Here is a 25,081-nt window from a genome sequence, read left to right as displayed (position 1 = left end):
CCTATTAAGTTATGGCCACACATATTAGGTAAGGTTTATTGGGATTATTTTGTTAGTTAAAAGTACAGTACTTTAACAGTTCACAAGTGGAATGGAAATGCAACTTTCCCCTGTATTTACTGGAAATGTTATGAATAAAATTAAATGTTTTTTGTTTGAATATTTTGATGGGCTGTTTGAGGTACCAGTTTTTAGATGAATGTTGCCATAAAATAATACACTATATTCACTCACCTCTGAACTTCTTTGGTGGATTGGCAAGATCCCCAGCATCTGGCTGTACTACACATCTGTCATCCACTAATCTGGAGGGTAAAGAAACTTTTGTTAACAGGCTGCAGACTGCATGTGATGATTGTTTGCACAATTATAATGAATCCAAAATCTTTACTATAGACAGCAGATACGGTTTTGGTTCACTGAGTAATTTACTCTCCAATTTTGACACTATGCGAGTAAAATGTATTTTGGATGAGTACAATGCAACACTACCTTGAAGTCATGAGTACTTTCAATAAATACTGTACATGCTTTAATGTTAACAACTACAGCCATGTGGCCTTACAATAAAAACAAAAGGAACAATTATTCTTATGTGCTTTATTGACCACAAACAATATGGCTGTGAATCAAATAAACATAGTAACATATTTTATTTAATTGCAACGCTGCAGATGGAATATACTTAACAAAATGCCTGCATGCACATACTATATATATATATATATATATATATATATATATATATATATATATATATATATATATATATATATATATATATACATACATATACACACACTATTATAATATTGTATTCCTTATTGCTCGCCAAACAATGAATATTGTATTTATTATATAGATTTACCTTTCAAAAATGCGGTGAATTGGTAGGTTAGGTTGAGGGGTACTAAGACAGCACAGAGAAATCCAGAATACAAAATTTCTTATTCTCCAGTCACAAACACGCATTACAAGTGAGTGGATTCAACCATACATTTATTTGTATTTTTATTGAAAACCTGGACATTGGTCACGTGTTTCTGGCAGTTACCAGGCAGATGACAACTAGTTGTCCCAGCATTCCCTAGCTACCACATGCATTATATTCACAATTGACCACTGTGACACTGGGAAGTACAAGAAGTTTGATAAGATGTGAATTCAAGCTGTGCAGCAAAATTGCTCTGCGTATTCGTTACGCATTACATTTAAATATCGTATGTTATTAATGTGTAATAGACCCTTTATGCAACCTATCTGGAATGCTGGCTATATGAATGCTGTCAGAGAAGCTTCTGGTCAACCAGTATGGCAGAATGAATAAACATAAAATCAAGCCATGAAACTAATATTTAACTAAGACCAGGTAAGGTCACGTGGCTTGCAAGGAAGGACCTGTGTGATTAGTACGTGCACAGGTCATGAATCAATCAAACATAACATACAGATGAATGAGGTGGATTTACTGAAATGAACAATGACTGTTGAAGAACTTCGGAATTTGATCAGTGGAGAGCGATGAGATTGAAGAGAGAAAGAGTGAATCCAGAGAGCTACAAAAATCCTTGTTTTGAGTTTAAATAACATGATGTATAGGCATTCCCTACAAATCCTTGTTGGTCCTTCCATTGGTTCAAAGTATTTGACAGTCAGTTGCGTGTCACACAAAAAGGGTGTGTTAGAAATGGAATGTATCCACCTATTTTGTTGTCAAAGGATTCTAGAGTTATCATTTAAACCTCATATTCAATATAACTTTAGTTACATTCATATAAATTTCAGTTTTGTTCTCTATACAAAATTACGATTACAAGCATATAAAACACATCATAATACAATCAAAGAATAACACAGTGTAACAATTTTTTTTTTTTTTTTTTGTTCCTGGGTAGTAAGTGTTATTTCCTACTTGCGGATGCCTCAAAAGTATAGAAAATGGCTATTATTCCCCACAAACTTTGCTTTTGTGACCAGGACAGTGATATTTCAAAATATCACTATTTCCAAAGGGAAAACGGGCAAATGTGTGTCTTTTCATTCACATAAAGTCAGAAAAAAACAACATATGAATCCAAATTAACATGTATTTATACTAAAGTAATACAAAAATTACTACAAAAGATTTAGAAGTGAGTAGTTTTTCGAGATTTACAATTATACTGTACAGAATAATAGCGATTTTCTATACTTTTGAGGCATAAGCAATTAGGAAATAACACTTACTACCCAGGAACAAAAATTGTGTTACATAGTGTAATATTCAAAAATAGTTATTAGTTTATAATATTCATTTAAAACACAATTAACTCTTCAGGTTTATTGGGAAACTTAAAATAACTATTAAACTTGTGTCTACAAGCTATGTAATTAAAAAAGATTCTTAAAGCATTTTAACACAATAATGGTACAACTGCATAGTCACTATAGCTTGGCTTGGTAAGTTTATGACACCTTAGGAGGCCAGACAATCAGATAGCATTTTGGAAGACGAGCTTAACACAGTTTGTGGCCTGTACCTTATCAACATGCTTTAAAGTAGATCTGGTTAAGAATGTTCTGGAATTGGTGTTAACAACCCAATCCCACAGCATGCCACACAGACATCAGTCTGAATTAAATATCTGGGAAATGCTTATATTAAAATGAATTTAACAATGAATTTCCTTGACAAGTGCAACTAGGCCAAAGCAATGAACTGATACGCAGCCATGGAATAAAACAAACCCATAGCATTCCAGCCCTAACGCTAAACCATGGCCTAACAACAACACAGCTATTCTTTGGAACCGCAGCAATGTTACGGATAGCACCCACTGCAGAACATGTTGGTACAGTTTGGTCTTTTCACTGTGTAAATATTTGGGCGTAGTGACAGTATTTGTTCTCTCATTTCATTGTATCAATAAAAAAGTTTTTTACTCACCTACCTGAATGGCATTTTGCATGCACTCTTCCATCCAGCACTACACTATTTTTAATCGCAAGTTTAATTACTAGTGCTTCCAGCATTCTGTGATCACAGAAATCAATACAGAATTCACACAAGGGTGAAGAATTCTCTGCATAACTTTGTAGACATTTTCTCACATAGAAAACGGCTTATTTTCTAATCAGAAATGCAGGCATGTCAGGGTCCATGGGCGGTTCCCCTTGTAAAAGCTGGGGATTTCGGAGACAGAGATGCCAACTTATGAAAGTAGAAAATAGTAGCATAGTATCGGAAATATAGAAGCAGATTTTTTTTTTTTTTTTTTAAGACCAGGGGCTGCTAGCCCTAGAAATTAACAGCCTATGCCCTCATTTTTGCTGTTCAATCCATAATTTTGGCAATTGTAAACACATGGCAGTTAGAAATTAACAACCCCAATAAAAATACTTTAACACTGATTTATTTATTTATTTATTTTTAATTTGGAATTCTATTTATTCTGGATTTAAATACTAGAAATGAAGAGTGCTATCAAACCTGGACTGAAATACTCAACCTCAAAACTTTATAAAAACAACAACACCTCAAGAAAGTTTTTTATTTACATCTTTACTAATCTGCAACTCTCAAAACACAAAATGAAGTGTAGTATCCAATAATTAATTCATTTTTTAAAGCAAGTTAAACCTCAAAGCTCATTTGCACAAATACAGTCTGGGGAGTGTCAGATTTTGCTTACTGCTGGTGTTTCTTCGTACCCAAGTGAAGTGATACAGTCATGACGCCCACCACGTTTCACAGAGAAGTCTGTCTGGCGTATTCACGGTAGACGTTAGATTGAGACATTTGACTTCTTTTAATGAATGACCATTCTGTGGTAAATTCCTCTCGATATTTCTGACAAGCCAACCTCGAGCTTTTTGATTGAGGAGAGTGACATTTTTTGTTTGATTTGTGATTCCTATTTTAATAATAGATAAGTAAGGCTTGGATTTTGTCACGAAAATTTGTACTAAAAAATCAAGGTCACGTTAAATTTGTTCAAAATCACGGATATACAGTACCTGCATAACCAAAAAATCTGTCTGTCTGTAGAAGTAGGAAAAAACTTAATCTAAATATTTATTTATGTTTTGCACAACATCAGGTTCAAGTTTTAAGCATGTAAATCAGTAAGCATATACTATAAACAAAAAAGTTTGTCTTATATAACAATTGGTGGGGTTTCTACAGGACAGCAAACAAAAACTGTAGGTTTTACAGACCTTTATAAATTAAGGTTTGAAGCTGAAAGATTGTGTACATCTGGTGCTTCTGCTGTGTTAAAGTTTGCAGTTATTTTACGTTTTGGTTTGTTTGTTTACATATTATTCTGATACAATATGTTGTACATGTTTGCCTTTCTGGCATCGGTCAGCCCAAAGTACATTTTTTTAATGCAGAAAATGATTACAGCAAGAGTTGGGAATCTTATTTAAATGTTTTTCCAGAACTTGTAAATGTTGCATTTCATTTCACTGACAATTTCGTACTAAGCACAGTATTCACGCTGTGTTACACAGTTGTCTTCAAACAGTAGAATGGCCTCAGAAACACTTCTTTCTCAGCTATGCTGAGAAACTTCGCTTGATTTGAGTCAAACACCCTACAGACATTGAAAAATGCAGCTGCAGGTTGACAAAAATCGGGCAGTAGAGTTGAACGTGCATGTATGTTTAAATCAATTGACAGCACTGAAAAAAATCCAAAGTCTGAACGGCTACATTGCAAAATAAAGCAACCGAACCAGTTCAACATCATTAGCTAAACTGTGTTTTGTTTTGTTTGTTTTTTTCATTAAGGTGGAATTTGAATTTGTGTTGGTAAAGATCAATGTTCTCTACTAAATTCACTGAATCCGTGTCCATTGTGACTTAATCGCAGCCTTACTGATAAGCAACCAAGTAAACGTGCAACTGATAATGATTGCAAGGCAACAACTGAGCAGCGGTTTCTGAAGGACCCCTAAACTGGTTACTAGGCACCCAGCTCAAAGCTGTCAGTTAAAATGCCACAATAAACTATCAATTAAATACAGTATTATTTAAGAACCATTCATTCGTTAAAAAAATTAAACAGGAAAACAGACACATAATATTGAAATAATATTTCCTAAACGTTCAGGGACTATCCATCACATATTTATTTAACAAAAATCATAGTATTATACCCCTTCGCCGTAGCGCCATACCAGAAGTTCCAAAACAGTATCTGCTATGGCCAAATCGTAGCTGTTGGCATCTCTGCGGAGGGAGTGTCACATTGGCTCTTGTGCTCTAGGGGTTAGGAAGACAAAACCGTCAGGGAGTTTGCTACACTACAGCGGACCCTACTGGTCAGGCGCCTAGTAAGCTCAAGCGGACTCCAGCAGGGCTAGCCTTTGTCCTCCTGAGGCCAGCAGCTCACTGGCATCTGCTCTTGAGTTTCTTGGTATAAAACAGACAACTGGCTTGGTCGTGGGATCAGAGGGAGCCTACTGAGCCTCCAGTTCTCCTGAGCTGTGTGGGGAAATGTTGCGGTGAGGGCAAAAATCCGGGGTAAAATAATTGGCCACTCTGTAATAAATAAATAAAGGAAAGAAAGAAAGAAAGAAAAACAGGCATGTTAATTTGCTTTGGTTTATTTTGGTACGCAGGAGCACCCGTTAACAGCTTCTTCCTAAATCACAGAATTAATCGTAAGCACTGAATATACGTGTAAAAATCCATACTAAACAGAATCCCAAAACATTTTTTTACATTTTACTAACTTGGAAGGATTACTGGCAAGAATATGAAGGTTGCAACATCTCCAAATAGAAATGTGAAGGATATTATCAGTGTGTGGGCCCCTGTGCAGCAGCACCAGCTGCCCTGGCTATTCCTCAACCACTCATACACACACACACACACACACACACACACACACACACACATATATATATTTTCAATACTTAACAGTATATTCAGACAACAAAAATAACTGAGTTGCAGTGGAAGTCAATACTTGCTGTACACTATTGGCACCACTGTATGCACTGTGTCTACAGAATCCTCCTGTGTTGTTGGGAAGAACAACATCTTACATCTGTAGTTAGTATTTCCTCAATAATAGTCTACAGAAAATATGAACTAAACTAGATTCAGTTTGAAATAACAAAGGAAGGCATTTTTATTTCCTTTTAAATTTACATGTTGAAAATCACTCCTAGTTACTGCTTGTGAACCTGCCAAGTGAATTTAAAAAGGGGCTTGGTTTAAAACTGACAGTGTTCCAAATCTACTAATAACTATTTTCCTCATCACTAAATGACAGAAAAAAACACACCCTTCTTAACAACACAGCCCATTATTTTTTTAAGTTAACAATTGTGGAATTTTCCAGACAGTCTGTTTCCAACTGCTAAAGTAAGACTGTAATTTGGAAAGTAGAGTTATCGTTGCTACAGTAGGTGTCATTTCCTATTTTTGTTTTAAACAGAAAACAGCATGAGAAAAGTCAATGCATTAGAATTGCAAAATGTGGTTGCGAATTTAAAGAACAGCCTAAAAGATCTCACTCAACAGCTATACAAAAGATCTAGGTCCTACATTAGGAGTTTGTTTGAGTGTAAAAACTCCCCAACATGACTAAAAATACAAAAATCAGTAGCTTGAAAAAACAGATAAACTACATCCAGAGTATGTAAACAGATGGATTAACAGCTCAAGGGGAAACACATATTTTAGCAAATATATTTCTCATTTTAAATCATTCAATCTGGTACTACACTAGGTTAAATTAATCTCCGATTGCAGGCCATGCATTTAGACTATCTTGAACATCCTGGGTCATTTCACCAAGAGAGTGAAGCCGTGCCCACCCAGCGATTGGCTTGTTTCTTGACTGACAGGCTTTCAGCCAGTAACATTCTTTAACCCAGCAGACACTGCAGGGGTGAAATGAAGTAAAGTAGTACCAGACTTACTGTAAGGCAAGGCAAGCAAAAAGGGAACGTTCATTAATCTTGTGTTGTAGCAGATAAACTGTTTTCAAATGAAAATACATGTTTGGTATGACACATGTCTCTTTACAAACTGCACATTTCAACCTATGTAGCTAACAGAAGTGCAAAATGGGTAAAATTTATGAAAATATTATTACGAACTACTTTAATCGTTTCAATTGATGGTGGCAAAGCAGACGCCAGTTGAATCCCAGGATTTCATTTAATTGCAGATCCCTACTATAAAAATGCAGGGTGCACATCAGAAGGTTTTCTAAATGTGTTTTCTTTCTTTAGCTCTTTACTTTAGCACCAGCCGTAACAACAAAAACTATCAGTCTGACACACCTATACACAGCCTCCTGAAATACATGCGTTATAAGTTTCATCATAACTGAATAACTTTTTATTTTTTTAGATGTATATAAAACACTGAATTCGGGTTAAATAAATTATACTTCCCCATTATAATTTATAACAAAGGGTCTACCTAATTTGCGATTTCGTGGAAATCGTGAAATTGAGACGTCACCGCGAAATTCACCTTAGGGGCCAATGCATACCGGACAAGTACGGAGAGAAAACAAAGAAACCTTGTTTATATGAACTACTGTACAACGCAAGCAACACAAACTACATATCTTCCTTCTGTAGAGAGCCCTTATGTATTCCCTCGCCGTCCTGTGTGTATTGCACTTAAGCAAAAAACAAGCAAAAAACGTCCACAAATAACATTTACAAAAAAAAAAATTCTCCAAAGCGGTTAAAGTTCTTGTTTACTATTCAAATGAGAACAAAGTTTTAATCAGCCTATCAGCGCATCTGTACTGCTTTTCTGTGACCTGCACTGCGCAGTAGGGGGCAGGAAAAAAGTTAGTGCTGCATTGTTTTCATTTAGGTTGCTAAAATCTAGTTTTCAGCATTGGAGGTAAAATAGTAGAAATGGACGGCAAAACAAAAAAGCAAAGTATATTTTGGCTAATGATCGTTTCAAGATATTTCCCAAATAAACTGTACATGCAGATTAAGGTAATTGTTTTGCATATCTTAATGCGTCTTTGGAGAAAATACGATCGATCGTTATTTAGCTTCAGAATCACATATTAAACAAAAGGCTACTACAGAGGCTGCTGGACAGAACGTAAAACAAAAAGCTTTCAGAAACCAAACCAGAAAGTCAGCCCAGATAAAAGGTATTCCTGTCTGCAAGTTAAATCAGTACTAAAACAATCTAGCACAGCTCCCTCGCTTCAACCTGCTGCTTACTTTTTCACAGTTGAAATTTTAGACCCGAATACCTACGTTTTCTTTGTTTTGACTCCGTACTAATAAACTAAATTATTGGATGGGACAAATAACACGACAACGAACGTGCTGCATTACATTGCCGTACACTTCTAACCAATTCAGCTGATGCTGAACGTGCAGTCTCAATGTATGGGCAAGTCAACTGCAGGGGGATGCTGCATGCTTGCCTTTAACAAATGACAGCACTCTGCTTTAGTAAGGAAGCAAGTATCACTATTTTTAGGCTTTATAGTGTTCTGAAATACTGTCTACTTAGGTTTATTTAATGTTTAAACAGGTCCGGGAAACAGGTCAGTGCATAGAATACCTGAACGAATTCAAATGTTTAAAACATTTTTTTTTTTTTTAATTAAAAAAACACATACCTGGTAGCTTTTGTAAAATGGATGATCCTATTAAATTCTCTTTCTTAAAATTTGTATGAATTTCACACTACTGTAGTCTCTCCAAAGAAAACATTACCGAAATTGCCCAAGTGGCGCAAGATGACATCTATACAATAAGAGAAACACTACACATGACATACTAACCTATAATAAGGTCAACATGTAGGCTTTACACTAGAAGACAAGGTCACAACTTTAACTCATTATACCCCCGGGCTAACGTTCTAACAGCTATTTAGTTAAACATCAACACCACTGGTGGCTGTACTTTCAGTACAGTTTACGACCTCGAAGCTGTCTAATTATAGCTTGATTATTTGGTGATAAAAGGCAGCTGAACAAAATAACAGTAAGCGTAAACCTCCCCATTGGCATAGCAGTTTCAGATTCAGATATTATTTTTTTTACAGCAAAAAGTTGGAACTTCAAACAGCTCTAATATTATTGGAAATGCCACGCAGGGTTCTCCAATAAAGATAGGGTTTGGAATAACAATTTTTACAAAAAGAACTGATTCCTTCCTGAAGATTTGGTTCCTATGGCAAGGCAGACACATTGCACGTAGACCAGTCCACAAACTCTGTGTATTAAGGGGACAGGATGGAACTTCTGTGTGTTTAAGAGATAATTATATCAGTTACATTCTTTACATACATTCATTCTCACACGCCATTGTCCTGAAGGATCAGGATTGTTTGATATTATACATCACCTTCACAACCTTTACACCAATCAGATCGTAAAGTACAGAGCATAAATGACTAGATATATTTCGGTAACTGAGAAAAAACTAATAAACAGTTAAGGAGTTTTTTTTTTTTTTTTAATCAAGTAATGGATTGTAATGGCGATGATTTGATTTGAAATGTCGTGAACTCGGAGGTATTCCAAATACCTTCCAAATTCTGCAATAAACCACTCAACATTATTTGTGGCATTTAATTTTAAAATCATCTACTAGTCATATTTATCCAAAACTAGCAAGTAAGAGGGACAACTCAGAAAACATAGATATTAATTCTTTAAACAGACTCTGCACTTAAAATAGGCAGAGTTCTTATATGTGAATAAGCATTCGTTCAAATCAGGTCTGCTGACTACAAGCTTTGTTGACATGTGAGAAACAGCCTCAATGAAAACAGATCAATTGAGTTTATTGAAAACAAACGCTTGTCAACAACGGAGCTTGCCAGAACTTAAGTTTCTGTTTCAGTCTTGGAAACGTTTCTGTTTCCATTTAAAGACATATAAAATGTAAGTATTAAAATAAGAATTACATAAAGAGAATGATATAAATAACTATAAAAAAGAAAGGCTATTGTACCAGGGCTGAAGAATGTTCGCAACCAGGTGCACAATGTGCCTTGAAGGATTTGCCATTGTGCTACCCCCCCCCCCCCTTTCTACATATCATTTGTGAGAGGGTCAACCTCAACTTTATTTCTCCTTTGTCACAACACAAAAGCCCTGATAAACCCTGCACAGGCTACGTGTGACCTCTTAAACAGTCTAATTGGGGTCTTGGTCAGAGTGGGTCAATCTGAGCACTAGGTACTGTTTTTGACAATTGGAATTCAGAGCTGAGTTATACTGGTAGATGGCCATTCTTAAAAATAGTCTTATAAAATGTTGTGCTTTACTATTTTAAATTATTATTACCATGCAATTTCCCTATTGACCATAAAAAGTGGTAGCATTCCATGTCAAAATGCTATTAGACTTGAACAGTGGTGCTTAATTATACTTAATGACCAGTCGACTGTCATTGTCACAATGTTACAAATAAAAAAAATACCTATTGATGGCAATCTGTCAGACCTAAGGTCCAACGAGGTAATCACCAGTCAGGTTTTGCCTATATGCAAAAAAGTTTTTTACATAAAGAACGGTTGCCGGTACACTGACAGTATGTGTGTGTGTGTGTGTGTGTGTGTGTGTGTGATATATATATATATATATATATATATATATATATATATATATATATATATATATATGTGTGTGTGTGTGTGTGTGTGTGTGTGATATATATATATATATATATATATATATATATATATATATATATATATATATATATATATATTATTTTGCATCACAGTCAACTGTCTGTACGTTATACAGTATCTGAGATAGACAAAATAATAATAATTTTTTTTTTTAAAGTTCTTATTCCACGGGCCTTTTTAGTGAACTGTCTGATCACCGCCTACTTCTTCAAACTAGAATGAGATCAAACTCTTGCATGCCAGCAAAGAATCGCAAACACTTACCCTAAAGTGCTAATGAAGCCATTGACTGTGCCTTCTGCGTAGAGGGAGACAATATCCCCAATGTGAAGAAAACTGGACCTCGGTTCAGACATTTTTTCTCATTTTCTTATAATCACTTCTTTCATGGATTCCTGAAACTCTGCCTGTCGTAGTCTAGTATTAAGTAAGCAACAAGTAACCAGGTAAACAAACGTTCCAAAGTCTGTTCCAATAAACAGAGTTACGAAGATCCAGCTTACCAAGCGTAAACAACCTATCCAAAATGCATTTCAATAAAGAGATACAATTAGTTTTTGGTCACTATCGGTTAAGAACATGACCCAGTTCCTGTGAAAAGGCTGAAGAGCAATTTTTTTATGTTTCTCTCACATTCGCTACTGGGAGGAGACTGGCCTGTCTTACACATACAGAGCCTATCACAAAACATATAGGAAACAATTGCAGCAGCTTTGGAATGAGGCGCCGTTCAGGGGAAAAAAAAAAAAAAAAAAAAAAACTTTTTGGTACAGGTATATACTGTATTGGGTCACGTGCGTACGTATCCACATAAAATACAACTATATTGTTTTGAATAAAATATGTATTGGTTTGATTACCAACTATATCGATATAGTTCATAATGTAACCAATATAGTTGTAAACCAAACCAAAGTTGTAAATTATAATTCTCGGTTTGAGTGATAACTGCGTCGTTTTAGCTTTTAACTATATTGAATGATATATCGATTTGATGCACAACTATATCGGTGTATTAATTTCAATGACAAATATATAGATTGGAAATTAAAAGCAGGCAGGACTTGACTTTTAAACACAAGCACTGTAATAATAACAATAATACTGTAGCGTGCGTTAACCGAGATAGCTGCTGCAATACTTAAAGAATAAATACGCGTTTTTAAATAAGCACCGCACTAATTATCCCCTTCAGTTGAGGAACTCTTGTTCTAGAACCCTTCACTGAAGATTAAGTGGCATTTGAGGAAGTCTGTAATATATATATATATATATATATATATATATATATATATATATATATATATATATATATATATATATATGATAATCATATAGCTGTAAATGAAACCAACAAATAAGCTGATCCCTGGAGCCAGCATTACACCTCAGCCATCAGAAGGATATCTTCATCATCAGATGGAAAGCAAGGCAAATGGATGGAGATGCAGATGGATCTCATTAGTTTACTTTAAAGCTACGTCTTAGTTTGTGCTTATCTTGGGGAGAGCAGAGTTCAAATCAGCATGAAGTTTAACATCTACTCTCATGTAATGGAAATCATGTCATTCAAATCGATAGTGTTTTTTTTTTTTTTTAAATTTAATTATTATTATTTTTTTTTTGGTATGGGGATATTAAAAGCGTTCTAAGGATGCGTTTATTTTTTATGATCAATTCAATGATAACATGTGACATACTCTTCTTAAATATCCAATAGGGTTTATATTAACAAATTCCATGTCTTTTGAAACAAAATGATGTATGAATTAGACAAACAATGAGTAATTAAGATTCAGGATATGTGAAAATGTAAGTGAACCCCTGGTTTTATCAGCCCAATTAAGGGGATAATTAATTAGGTAGATCTTCAGGGGTGAATTTGGGAGGTCCCACTCTATATAAAGAAACTTTGTGAGTTTGGTCTTTACCATGCAGGTGTGTGGAAACACGTCATGCCGCGATCAAAACAGATCTCTGAGGACCTCAGAAAAACAGTTATTGATGCTCATCAGTCTGGAAAGAGTTACAAAACCATTTCTGAGGATGTGGGGCTCCACCAATCCACTGTCAGACAGATAGTCTACAAATGGAGAAAGTTCAAGACCACAGTCACTCTACTCAGGAGCGGTCATCCTACCAAAATAAAGAACCCCAGATTATCATCCAAGGATCTGTAGGCCACTCTCATCTTGGCTAATGTGAGTGTTCATAACTCAACTATCACAAAAAGACAAGAATGGTGTTCATGGAAGGATAGCCAGGAGGAAACCACTGCTCTCTAAAAAGAACATTGCTGCCCGTCTGAAGTTCGCCAAAGAGCACATAGATGATCCTTCTGGAACAATGTTCTCTGGACAGACGAGTCAAAGGTAGAACTTTTTGGCTTTGCTGCCTCAGGACTTAAACGGCTTGCCATCATTGACACAACCATGAATTCTGCATTGTATCAGAAGATTCTAGAGGAGAATGTCAGACCATCTGTCCGTGAGCTGAAACTGAACCGAAAGTGGGTCATGCAGCAAGACAATGATCCTGAACATAAAAGCAGATCTTCAAAAGAATGGCTGCAGTAGAAGAAATTCCGCGTTTTAGAATGGCCTAGTCAAAGGCCAAACCAAAACCCCATCGAAATGTTGTGGCAGGACCCGAAGTGAGCTGTCCATGCAAGAAAGCCCTCAAATGTCACAGAGTTGAAGCAGATCTGTAAGGAGGAATGTGCCAAAATTTCTCAAAACCGATGTGAGAGACTTAACAAGTTACACGAAAAGCTTAGTTGAAGTCATTGCTGCTCAAGGGGGTGCCACCAGTTACTGAATCTAAAGGGTCACATATTTTTTCACACATGGATATTGAATGTTGAATCATTTGTGGAGAGATAAATGTTGAAAAAGTATCATGTTTTTGTGTCATTTGTTTAATCAGATTTGTTTAGCTATTATTATGACTTGGATTAAGATCTAATAACATTTTAGATTTGAAATATGGAAATATTTGAAAACCCTAAGGGGTTCACAAACTTTTTATTCGACACACTATATATATATATATATATATATATATATATATATATATATATATATATATATATATAATATAATAATATTGAGGGCGTCTAGTTTTCTGTGTTTTAGTCATCTTTAACTACTTTCCTTTTAAAATGACTCTGAGCACTGTTTAATGTGTTTTGGTTTCTGAATTAAAACTGAGAAATGTGTTAATTGTGAGATTAATTTATAAAAGAGAGGCAAAAACACAGAAAACCAGAAGCCTTAATGTAAGGTGTGTGTGACTCGACATGGAGGACAAGGAAAAGGTCTCGGAGAAAATTAGAGGTAGTCAGTTTTCATTAATTTATTTATTTATTTATTTATAAAGAAAAAATACCCTTCTAATTGAATGTACATAAAAAAGCAGCACAGATCTAAAGGCCAATCTATTAATCTTCCTGTTGAACACTGCCTCCCCTGATCTTCCGCTGTGCGCATGTCTTCAAAGTTCTGCAGTGCAAAATGTCGCGATCATACTGAGGCACTATTGGTTATGACACCCGTCCTGAGTAAATCCATGCCTAGACATACAGTAAACCTAGATATTAACTCCTTTTAGGTACCCCTTATTAAACATGTTTGGACTATTTGTTTTCCTCATTCAGTATAATAGGAATAGCTTAACAATAAGAAGGTTCATAATATTGGAAAAACTGAAATGAAAGCTGTTCCCATTTTGTTAGAAATTCATTTAACATTTAAGACATGAGAGTCTGAGAGAGAGGTTTGTCATTCAAGATAATCCTGTAAGCCCAGGCAGCATTTCTGTAAATGAATATTTGAAAGGGAAAATTATTTTCTAAGCACTGCCATCTCAAGCCTTATAATAATAATAATAATAATAATAATAATAATAAATAATAATAATAATAATAATAATAATAATAATAATAATGTAGCATGCACCTCTGCCTGTGTGTGGATTTCCTCGCCCTGTGTGATGCACCTGTCTGCGGGAACTGAGTTTGCTACAATAATAATAATAATAATACAACACAATATCTGCTAATGTAACACACACTAGGTGTAAATCTTCAACACATAAGTCATTTAAAATTGATAAAATAAAGTTTGCTGTTTATGTAACAGTATAACCTGCTGCTAGAGAAATGTTATAGGTGCAATTTCTTTATTTACATAAAAACAGTCATCCGACAATGTGATGTACTACTGTACATAGTGGTTGTATCTACTGATTTTACTTCAGCGAAAACAAAAGGTTTAAATGATTAGTCTCACAGTATCTTAAAGGTATTTGACTGAGGAACTGGAAAACCAACAGCCACACTGATCTGGCAATGTGACTGTTCAGCAGTAAATACAGATCTTAATATTATTATGTTTCCATTAGAATGATAAATAGCCACATTCCCAGAAAAGTTTCTTTATGTACAAAATATGCACATAGCATTTAACATTGGTTTTGTGAAAATAAACAGGAATCCTGAAAAAGATACATCTTGTTTTCCAAAGCAAACGAAGCAGTGCACACAGGCTAAATACTAATACAAAGGTCACCAGCTTTCACCTTTCATGTCCTTCCCTCCCCTCCCCCACAACACAAGAAGAAGAAGAAGAAGAAGAAGAAGAAGAAGAAGAAGAAGAAGAAGAAGAAGAAGAAAGCCTAAGTTTTCTTTATATTGTGGACTTGTGGTTATAAAATTATATTTAAAAATAATAAATTGCCATATTTAGCAACTTTTAACTAAATAAAACAAGTCCAATTTCAATTAAACGTTCAAGTTAAAAAAAAGTTAAACAGTACTGTAATGAAAGGTAGGACAAGCAGTACGTGCATGAAGGCTAATAAAAGGCAGGATAAACTAGTATTAAAACATTGAGAATCAGACTGGTTGACAGTGTTGTTTTTGGTTGCCAGGAAACGCGAATTAAAGTCAAGATTCAGAGCTAATTAAATAGTGCTATTAGGTGTGTATATTGACAGAACATTTTAAAATGAAGTTTGTTTGAAGCACACAGATGTGGAACCATACCTTGCCCCTTTGTTGGAAGAGTCTCATGCCCTTTCTGGAACACTGAATAGAGGAATTGTCTTCTTAGTAATACCCACCCTCATTGGAAAAGAAAAAAGGCCTTGCAGAAAGAAATAGAGCTATGATATCCTGTATGACTGCTGTCATGTTACAGAGCCCTGTCCAACTGTCAGATCTCAGTCAGGGCACTCATGGAAGAGTTGACCAACATACATGTAGGTGATACTGTCCTAGAACACTGATCCTGTCCTAAACAATACAATGCAAGAAAACAGTTGTGTTGTTATTACTAAAGTCATCTTATGTTTTCATAGTATATGTGGCAGAGCAAAGCTCTGCCCTTTTTAAATTGGCAGGGATGGGGTTAATTTCCCCTACCTGCCTGAATTTATTATGTTCAGGTGGCTGGGGTTGATTAGTTGATTAGGTTAATTAACGATCAATCTGCGCCCAGCCACCTGACATAAAAGGAGACCTCTGCTTCTCATTTGGGAGGAGGGAGCTGAGGAAGCAGGTTGGTGTTTTGTTGGTTGTGATTTCTCAATTTTCTAAATCCAGTGAAGGCATTGCCCAGCCTGGAAACCTTTATTTTGTACATTTTGCTTTTTGTCTCTGTTTTTGTGTTTCAATCCCTTTGTTTTGGCCCTTGTGCCTTTTTATTTTTGTATCTATAATAAAAGTATATATTTTTTTTGAACTGCAGTCTGTCTCTGGGCCTCTATCCACTTGCCAGCCTGACACAGTATACAATTAAAATTTGGCACATGTTAGGTTAAATTACAATTTGATCCTAGTGAATAGACACACAATATTACTTTTTATAAAAACAAGATCTTTTAAAAGTCTTCTCTTATTTAAGCTTTAACTGCAGTCCTTTTGAGTTTAATCTGTCTATTTTTAATGGGCATTAATGAGTAGCCAGCATGCAAGCTTTTGGGTTTGTGGTAAGATAACATCTGCTTTGTATGAGTCATCATCATTTGCAGTGTGCACTGTACTTTCTTTTTTTGTCTTTATTATTTCTATAGCTTTCTAGAGTTATTTATAAATGTGTTCTTATTTACCTGGTCACCTTGTTTGCAAGATCATAACACAAGATTGACAAATGAATGCACAGTTTTGTGACAGTGGTTCTGCTTGCCCACATTGTGTAAAGGGTTTGTGAACTACTAGATATGCAAATCTCCTGTATTGCACAGATAAAACCTCTTAGGTCACCTTAGTAATACAACATTACTGAAGAAGAGAATCGTAAAAATGGATCAAGATTTGTATGTATTTGGAGGCTTCATGAGTGCATTAAGCATTACGTTTAGCCTCTAGCGAGGACGAATGTCCTTCATAGGCGGCCGAAGCCGGTGAGTCCCTTTCAAAATTGCCCTGCCAGGAAGTGAGCTCCTGGGGAGATGAGTCAATTTTGACATGGCAAGCTGAAATAGCTACCAGATAGACCTTTAACATGGATGGGGCATTTCCCCATCAAAAAGGTCCTGCACAAATTTCAGTATAACTGTCATGGGACAAGTTATGGGGTCGAACCTACGAAGCAGACAACATGTCTGAAAAACAAAGCACTTGTATCCTTACTGGGAACGTGTGGCTGGTGCTCTGGCATTCTGCAGGGTGTCAATGACCCTATTAGAAAGCGCCAGATGGCTCAAATGCAGCCGTTCAGGGGCCAGACCCTGAGCTCCAGGCTCTTTGGGAAGGGATGCCATAAGGTTCCCCCTGTCTAACTGAGCAGTTTGCGGTGCTTGGGCAGTCTCCACAGCTCTCCGACCGGTGATAAGGTCCATGTTGGCTTCTGCCTGTGCTGGAGACTGGACAAAAAGGAGCCAGTCTTCCAGATAATTAAGCACTCGAATGCCTTTGAGTGTCAAAGGGGCCAGGATAGCTTCCATGCACTTCAAGAAGGCATGGGGAGCTAGGGAGAGGCCAAATGGCTAGACACAGAATTGGAGGGGATCTATCGTGTGGATAGTTTTTGCAGCTGATACCTCCTGAGACACCACAACGGCATCCTGTGGTCCATGACTGATGTTGTCGTCGCGCCCCGAAATGGAGGGGGACCGTGCTTGAACTGCAGTGAGTACGGTCTGGGACGGCACCGGGTAGCCTCAGTTCCGGTTCAGTAACCATATAGTACCTAGTCTGGACGGAGCAGGTTGGTGACCTTTGTACCAGTATGGTATGGCTCCACCGGTTTGCAGTCAACCACTCAATCAGTACCACACACAAGACTAAATTATATTAAATGACTTGTATTTTTAGCCAAAGCCAAAACAATAAATAAATAAATCCAGCCAGAGCTATTGCAGCCTGAGTGGAGAGCACAAAGTCAGCCGACTTAGGTTGCCGGATTCTTGGAGCACAATTTCGCAGTGGGGCGTAACAAGCAACAGACTGTAATGCAGAATTACAGCGATTATTTTAACATCACATAACATTTGTTTAAAAACACAATAAATGCAAAATATATAGCAGATAAAAGTAACAATTACTTATTTGAACAAGGCTCTCCATCAGGTCAGTCTGGAAAGGAAAAATGGCGCTGGGATCTGTGAGCTCAGTACTTTTATGCCCACAGGAGTAGGCCGTCACAGGCTCTGTGAGCAGCTTTGATATATGTTATTCAGGTTTCGGGTCTCTACAAGGTAAATACCCATACAGTAATGGTTACATTTCATACTTGAAAGGGAACTGCTAATTTGATTGTAATGATACTGCATATGGGCATTTGATGCAATGTTTTATTTGTCATGGTACTGACTCCTGATACTTTTTTTTCCCTATAATTTATATCGGTCAGCTATTTTTCAAACATTTAATTGCGTTTTCATGATTTGTTAGGTTGTTTTTAGCAAGCTAGTTGGCCTGTCATCTGCTTCTACACCCTTATTTATTGTTAATTGTTTCCACACAATATGTGAGAAACTATGTAAGCATCTCATAAATCTAAAAGCTATGTGTAAATGTGCCATGAACCATGCAGCACAGCAGAGCGATAACATAGTTTTTAACTTCTTAAATGAGAGGGGAAGTCTATTACCACTGTTATATTTGTAAATTAGTAAAAAGGGAGGTATGAGTATTTAAACTATAAATAAATAGTGTAGTACTGTGTACAGAGATAATTAGGGTTAATCCTATTCAAATTTGGTAGATATCAATGAGAAAAATTACAGTTTGTTGAAATGTGCCATCTCTCCAAAAGGTTAGGATAACATTCCAGCAAGTAAAATATGAAATGTCCCATTTTGCACTGTGAAGGGGCTTTCTTGCAAGCCCTTCATTTTCCTCATGGAACATCTCCGCACAACAGATTCCAAGTAGAGCAGTCCTTGTCTTTTAAGCTACCAAGAGTTTAGAATCTTCAGTATCTCTTAATTTCAAGCACTCAAGCGCACTGCTTTTTGATTTTGAGACTGTTACTTGTGAACCATCAGTAATTGAACATACAATCCCTTATAAAATTTGAACAATAATAGCATAGCAAAGTGTAATAAAGCATTACAAAGCATAGGGAAGCACTGTAAAGCCCAAATTTACCATGGTACCTTTTTAAAATTAGCAAATTTAACATGGTACACTTTTATAACATATACAAGTTTCTACCATCTGTCAGCCAGCCCTGTCAGACATGCCCACCTTAACAGGGAGGTGCAGCTTTTGTGTGCATGTATAACAGCATACAAATGAACCACACATGGGAGGGACACCCCATTAACACAACAGTGTGTGCTTCAGGTGTTTCCTATGTTTTGTTCAACCCCTTATAAAGCATAAAAAGAATACTGGACTTAAAGGTTAATGAGCAGAAACATAATATATGCAGCCACCTAAGTAGGGTGAATCATAGATGAATCATTTCCTGCTTTATAAGCTCAGTGTGAAAGTATCAGCCAGGAACCTACAGTGCTGTCACCAGGCACATTAATGTGGGTTGCAAAGTAAACAATATTGCACTTTAAATCTAATCTGTCATTCACAGAGACTTTTTAGCAGCAGGGTACACGTTTTCATTTTCTGGCAAACTTGTTATCAGTTGCATTTGGAGATGGGGTAGGGCAGGGTTTCATAGCTGCCAAAGATTAGCTAAGCTTAAACAAACTTTTATGGTTGAGTGCAAAGAAGCTGCTGAGTTTGGCACGAGTTGCATATCTGAAGTACATAGCGTTTTATATACCAAGATTTATAGCACCTTCTCAAGGGCAAAAGTTGTACAGTATACAGTAAACTCTCTCCTTTAGCGTTACTGTAAACACCAACTCTGTGATGGACGGATCTGAAGCCAAGATGATTTCATGCAGCTTTTCAACTGTTAACAATGTTACAAATGTCATGTGTGTAAATGATTTGCAAGGACATCACAATCTCTGTATATCCAATGTGCAGATGGAAAAAATGCAGTGTGTTTTTAGATGAACTGTCTTTCTTTGCAGGATACTGTACCTTTTAAGCAGAAAAATAATGTTTCACCCGGAAGCAAACAGCTTAACAGATGCAGTCCGCCACAGTTTATTACTGTTATATAAAATACAGGCTCCATGCAGGTTCCTGGGAGTATCCGTCCAAAGATGCATTATTGTAAGGGCTTAACCACCAGTTACTAAGCCAAGATAATATTGATTAATACTGATAAATGTAATTACAAGACCATTAAAATAAATTAATCATGGTAAAAACAGATGATAACATACCAAATGAATAACATTTAATACATTTGACTGTCAGACTGCATTAAAGCCTGAAGGTTGTTTGTCACAGTTGCCTTTAAAAGGCCCCATAGCATTCGGTTTCCTAGCAACGCATAACCCAGATGAGGGAAGACACAAAGACACAGGTAGGATCCTGGAGAACAAAGACAAGGGGATGTTAAAACAAACATGTTTTATACAAGAACTGCATATATTACTTCTTCAGTAACCCATTCTCCATAGTTTAATCATGGATTTCAACTCTATTTACATTATCTCTGTCACTCTGGTGAAGTGCTTGCTTGCTAGACTGCTGCTTTCAAATAGGCATTTTAGCTTTCAACAAAATATTCATAACGTGCAATCTGCAAATGAAGAAGTTTTTTTTTAATTACAATTTATTAGCTTGTCTAGGGCCTGTGTATTTAAGTTGGTTTACCTTTCTGAGCATTTCCAGTGATATTTTCCTTTGGTATCCATATGTCACAAATGTAAAATTAAGAAAGAATGCTGCCAGTTTTCTGGGGGGGTTAAGGTATTGTACAATTGCCTATCTGGCCGCCGGTGTAAGGAATGCCAGCCTGGTGCAGGTGCTCTGTCTCTGGATACTTTACATCCTCTGGGAGGACATCAATGGCTCCATTCCATTTCCCTGTGTTGCTGCTGGCACTCGTGGGGTCAGTGTCTTTCTCCTGCTTCATGTCCAGCAGCCAAGCTACAACAGATCAACATGCCTGCAACAACATCAAAGAGTTCCGTGGCATTCCTGACAAAGTTGTCAATGCTGGGAAGATGTTTTACTTTCCTATTCCACCGCTTGCCTTCAGTGGACCTGTCAAAGAGTATAAGGTAGGCAGCTGGCTTTTTCTATTTCGTTTGTTTGCTGACAGTTTTTGGTTATCTAAAGAATTACAGTGTGGACAGATGGGAGCTATAGAAAATCTTTGAAATGCAGAGAGAATTAGTCAGACCCCCCCCACCTCTAAAATTACAATAACTCTATTTTTTGTTATTTTTATTAAACCTAATTCTCAGCTTTCTATACAAATTGAGGGTTAAAAATATAAAGGGTCCCAAGCAGCTCACCTAGTAAAAGCACTACCATTCAGTGCAGGGCGAGTCCTGCGAGCGGGGCTTCGTGATCCCACATTGAGCATGATAATGGCTGTTGTGCTTCAGTGGGTTAGGGTCTAAAACCAGCTGGATATAATTCATCTATTCATCCTTCAGTGACCCCTGCTGGTCAGGCAACCAATAAGGTCCGGCAGAGACTAGCCAGGCTGAGCCTCGCCTCCAATGTTCAATAACCTGGCATCATTCCCTGCTTAAGATGGATGGACACGATTGGCTTGACAGTGGTAACTGAGGTCATCCATTGATCCCTAATCAGTAATTGGGTTGCAGTATAGAGGAGACATTCAAACTGGTCATTTCAAATTGGGTAGAAAAAGGTGGATAAAATGGATTAAAAAATGAATAAATAACTTGCTTTTCAGGGCTCACAAAATCTTTAAAAATTCATTGATATGTTAAAGTAATGCATTTATTTTTTAGCCACCTCTGTTTTTTTCATTGAATCAACATGAAATCTGTTAACTGTGTAAAGATTGCAGATGTTTAGCCACTTAATGCAATCATTTTCAGTTTTCCTACTCCTCATTGTCACGGCACTGTACTGCAGTACAACTGCATTAGTACTGCCGTTTATTTTTGTAAGGGAATAGTTGTGTCAGTCTCAACAACATTACTGGGGAGTTGGTTCCAGACTCCCACAATTCTTGTGTAAAAAAGTGTCTCCTATTTTCTGTTCTGAATGCCCCTTTGTCTAATCTCCATTTGCGACCCTTGGTCATTATTTCCTTTTTCAGTTCTAAAAAGTCCTTTTAAACCAGGAATAATTCCGGTCGCTCTTCTTTGCACTCTTTCTAGACCAGCAGTATCCTTTTTGTAACGGGATGACCAGAACTGTAAAGGGTTATGTAAGTTGAAATGGCTAATAAAGTGACCAGGCAGTGCATATCCTAATGCTTTACTGTATTTACACTTTTCTTTTTTTTAAGAGTAAAGGTATCTACACACCAGACACAATGTGACAAGCGAATGTGTCGTATGACACACCGCACCGCAACAACAAAGAAAAAAAACTTTTCTTTTCTTTTCCCATGCCAAGAGGACTTTGCAGCCCTTCCTCTAACATATTTGTTTTTGTTTGGTTTGATTTTTGTTCGCCACAAATCTCATACTGTGTCTACTGCTCTCTGTACTCCTAACTCACCTCACCACCTTTGGACTGTAAGTGAGGCCGCTAAATAACCCGAAGCACAGGCGGCGCTCATTGCGTCCCTCGTTATCACGATTGCAGCTCATTATTTGGGCCTGTTGAGTAATTTGCATTGCTCTTAAGCTTAATAGGCCACAGTGCAAAATAATTGCCTGGCCGCTAGGCCATTTGGATTTTGCGGTTACAATTGTTTGCGCTACGCCTATCCTTACATCAGCCCCAATGTGTTTTAAAGTTTTATGATTTCCAATAAAACTTAATTTGGAATCAATGTATTGTCATTATACATGGTTTATTTCTTTAAATATTTATTTTAATTCACTGTTTAAATCTTTGTGTCATTACTGTAACTGTAATGTCATTACTGTAACAAGCTGTCATTACTGTAACTAAAGTTATTACCATAACAATAGTTATTTTAGTGAATATAACTGCAGCAGCATTGGCAGAAGTGAAAGTTATATTAGCAATGGGTCAAGGGGCTCATATTTTTAAAAATAAAATTGTTCAGCACAAAACCTGATTAAGTGCCAAAACTAAGTTTAACTTTAATTGTATTAGTCAATAAATACAAAAATCAAAGTGTGTCTTTTAAAAAATGAAATCGATATTTCACTAATGAGCAATGCTATAATGCCTAATCGATTGTATGTAGATTTCTCTATATACAACAGTTTTTAGTTGTGTTACTGTACTGACAGATTTATGTGCTAAAACATTTTTGAACAAAAATATTTTTTAAAAATACATTAATTTCAGCTCGGCTGAGTTATGCAGGTAAGATTTTTTATTATTTAATTTTGGTTGTTTCACATTCAAAAAAAAAAAAAAAAAAAAAAAAAAAAAAAAAATTAAATTAAATTAAAATATCACATCAATTTCTCAATTTTTTGGAACCCCAATGTGTCCCCTCACGGTAGAATAATCCAGATACAACAGCAATGCGCACTGTGAGCGTATTGATGTTGCAAGCGTCAGTACCTGTAAATACTGGTATTTCATAAGCAGAATAAATTGGTTTCTACTCATTACTTTAGCAAACATTGGTGTATGTATGATATGCATTTCGTTTTAACCAGTACCATTCCTGGCAAGGTTTTCTCAACACAGCCTGTAGCCTGTAAAAAAAAAAACAATCTGCATTGTGGACATGTGATGTGGCGATAATGCCGTGTCTATTTCAATGAGAAGCTCATTTATTAGGCAATGCTGCCATCTACCATCAAAAAAACGAACTACAATATTTTACAGATTATATTATGTCATTGGGATTCCTGTCGAACGAGAAAATACGGTGTGCCAAGACGTTCTGGCGTGCATGCCAAATTGACATGATAGCGCTCCACGTGGAGATGACGGGTGTGGCAGATGGATGGTTTACCATAGAAACTTATTTTCTGTATTTTTCAACAGGTCTCTCTAGCTGGTGACACAGCATATTTGCCAAAATGGTTGGACTACAACCAGAAAACAAATACCCTTCAGGGACTGCCTGTGAGTGAAGATGCTGGTGAATACACCCTGAGTGTAGCTGCTGTGGGGAGCTGCCTGCAAGATTCGCATCTTCTGAAAATACATTTCTATCTACATATTCTCAACGACACTCAGAATGTCAAAGGCCTAAAATCATCAAAGCAGAATGTGTAAGAACTTTTTTTTACCTCAGGCCTTTAATACATTTTATTTAAAAACACTCCCCATGTTCAAGATATTTACCAAAGCACAATATTTAACCATGTAAATTTATTTTATTTACACATTAGAATGTATATAAATATACACAGACAAAAGCAATAGCTATGGCAGCAGATATAAAGTACAAATTAGCTAAATGAGTACCTAAGAAATAAGTTTAAAAAAATGATTATTTTTTCTCACAGCATCAACAATCAGGGTTGTCCAGAAGATAAAAGCGTCACTTATGCTGATATTGTCCTCCAGACAAATGTTGTTTCTCTGAATGCTCCCCAGCGCTTGAGCCTTGTTTCAGCTATGGCAGACTACCTCCATGTGGATCCCTTCTCCATCACACTACAGTCTTTAAAGGTTGCTTCACAGCTTCAGCTTGAGAATAGCACCCTTTTGGCGGAAGACACTGGTAACAAGAGCTTCATTCCTGGGCACGGGGTGGAAATCTATTGGCCAGTAGGCTGTGAACCTTTTGGAATGCTTCCTGAGATGGTTCATATTCTAAAGTACAGCAGGGAGTCTGGCCACCTTTCCCACATGTTGGGATTTCGAATGATAGGCTGGCGTATTTTCAGGAGGGGAGAGGAAGGAACCCAACATAAACAAAGGAGGCGTCGGCAATTGAATGCCACTCCAACTCCGGCCATGACCCTTGTTATGCCAACCTATTTTTCAACATTCATTTCAAAGACACCTATTTACTCTCACACAGTAACAAAGAGAATTTATGTT

General features: G+C 36.6%; 1 protein-coding gene across 2 annotated transcripts in view; it reads right to left on the bottom strand.

Moving 5' to 3' along the window:
- LOC121319707 (inositol 1,4,5-trisphosphate receptor type 2-like) overlaps positions 1-11,291 on the bottom strand; it is a 123,569-nt gene extending 112,278 nt beyond the window's left edge. The window contains exons 1-2 of one of the 2 annotated variants that reach the window (XM_041257408.1): positions 10,903-11,291; positions 235-305 (exon numbers count right to left, since the gene is read on the bottom strand). In XM_041257408.1, coding sequence (XP_041113342.1) covers positions 235-305; positions 10,903-10,994 — 163 coding nt within the window. In that variant the 5' untranslated portion in view covers positions 10,995-11,291. The remainder of the gene's footprint in view (positions 1-234; positions 306-10,902) is intronic. The other variant, XM_041257407.1, reaches the window with a different exon arrangement.
- Between the last annotated feature and the right edge of the window lie 13,790 nt (positions 11,292-25,081).

This window comes from Polyodon spathula, chromosome 8 (genome assembly GCF_017654505.1).
Source record: "Polyodon spathula isolate WHYD16114869_AA chromosome 8, ASM1765450v1, whole genome shotgun sequence".
Classification (NCBI taxonomy): Eukaryota; Metazoa; Chordata; class Actinopteri; order Acipenseriformes; family Polyodontidae; genus Polyodon; species Polyodon spathula.
This window is presented reverse-complemented; position numbering and strand designations above follow the sequence as displayed.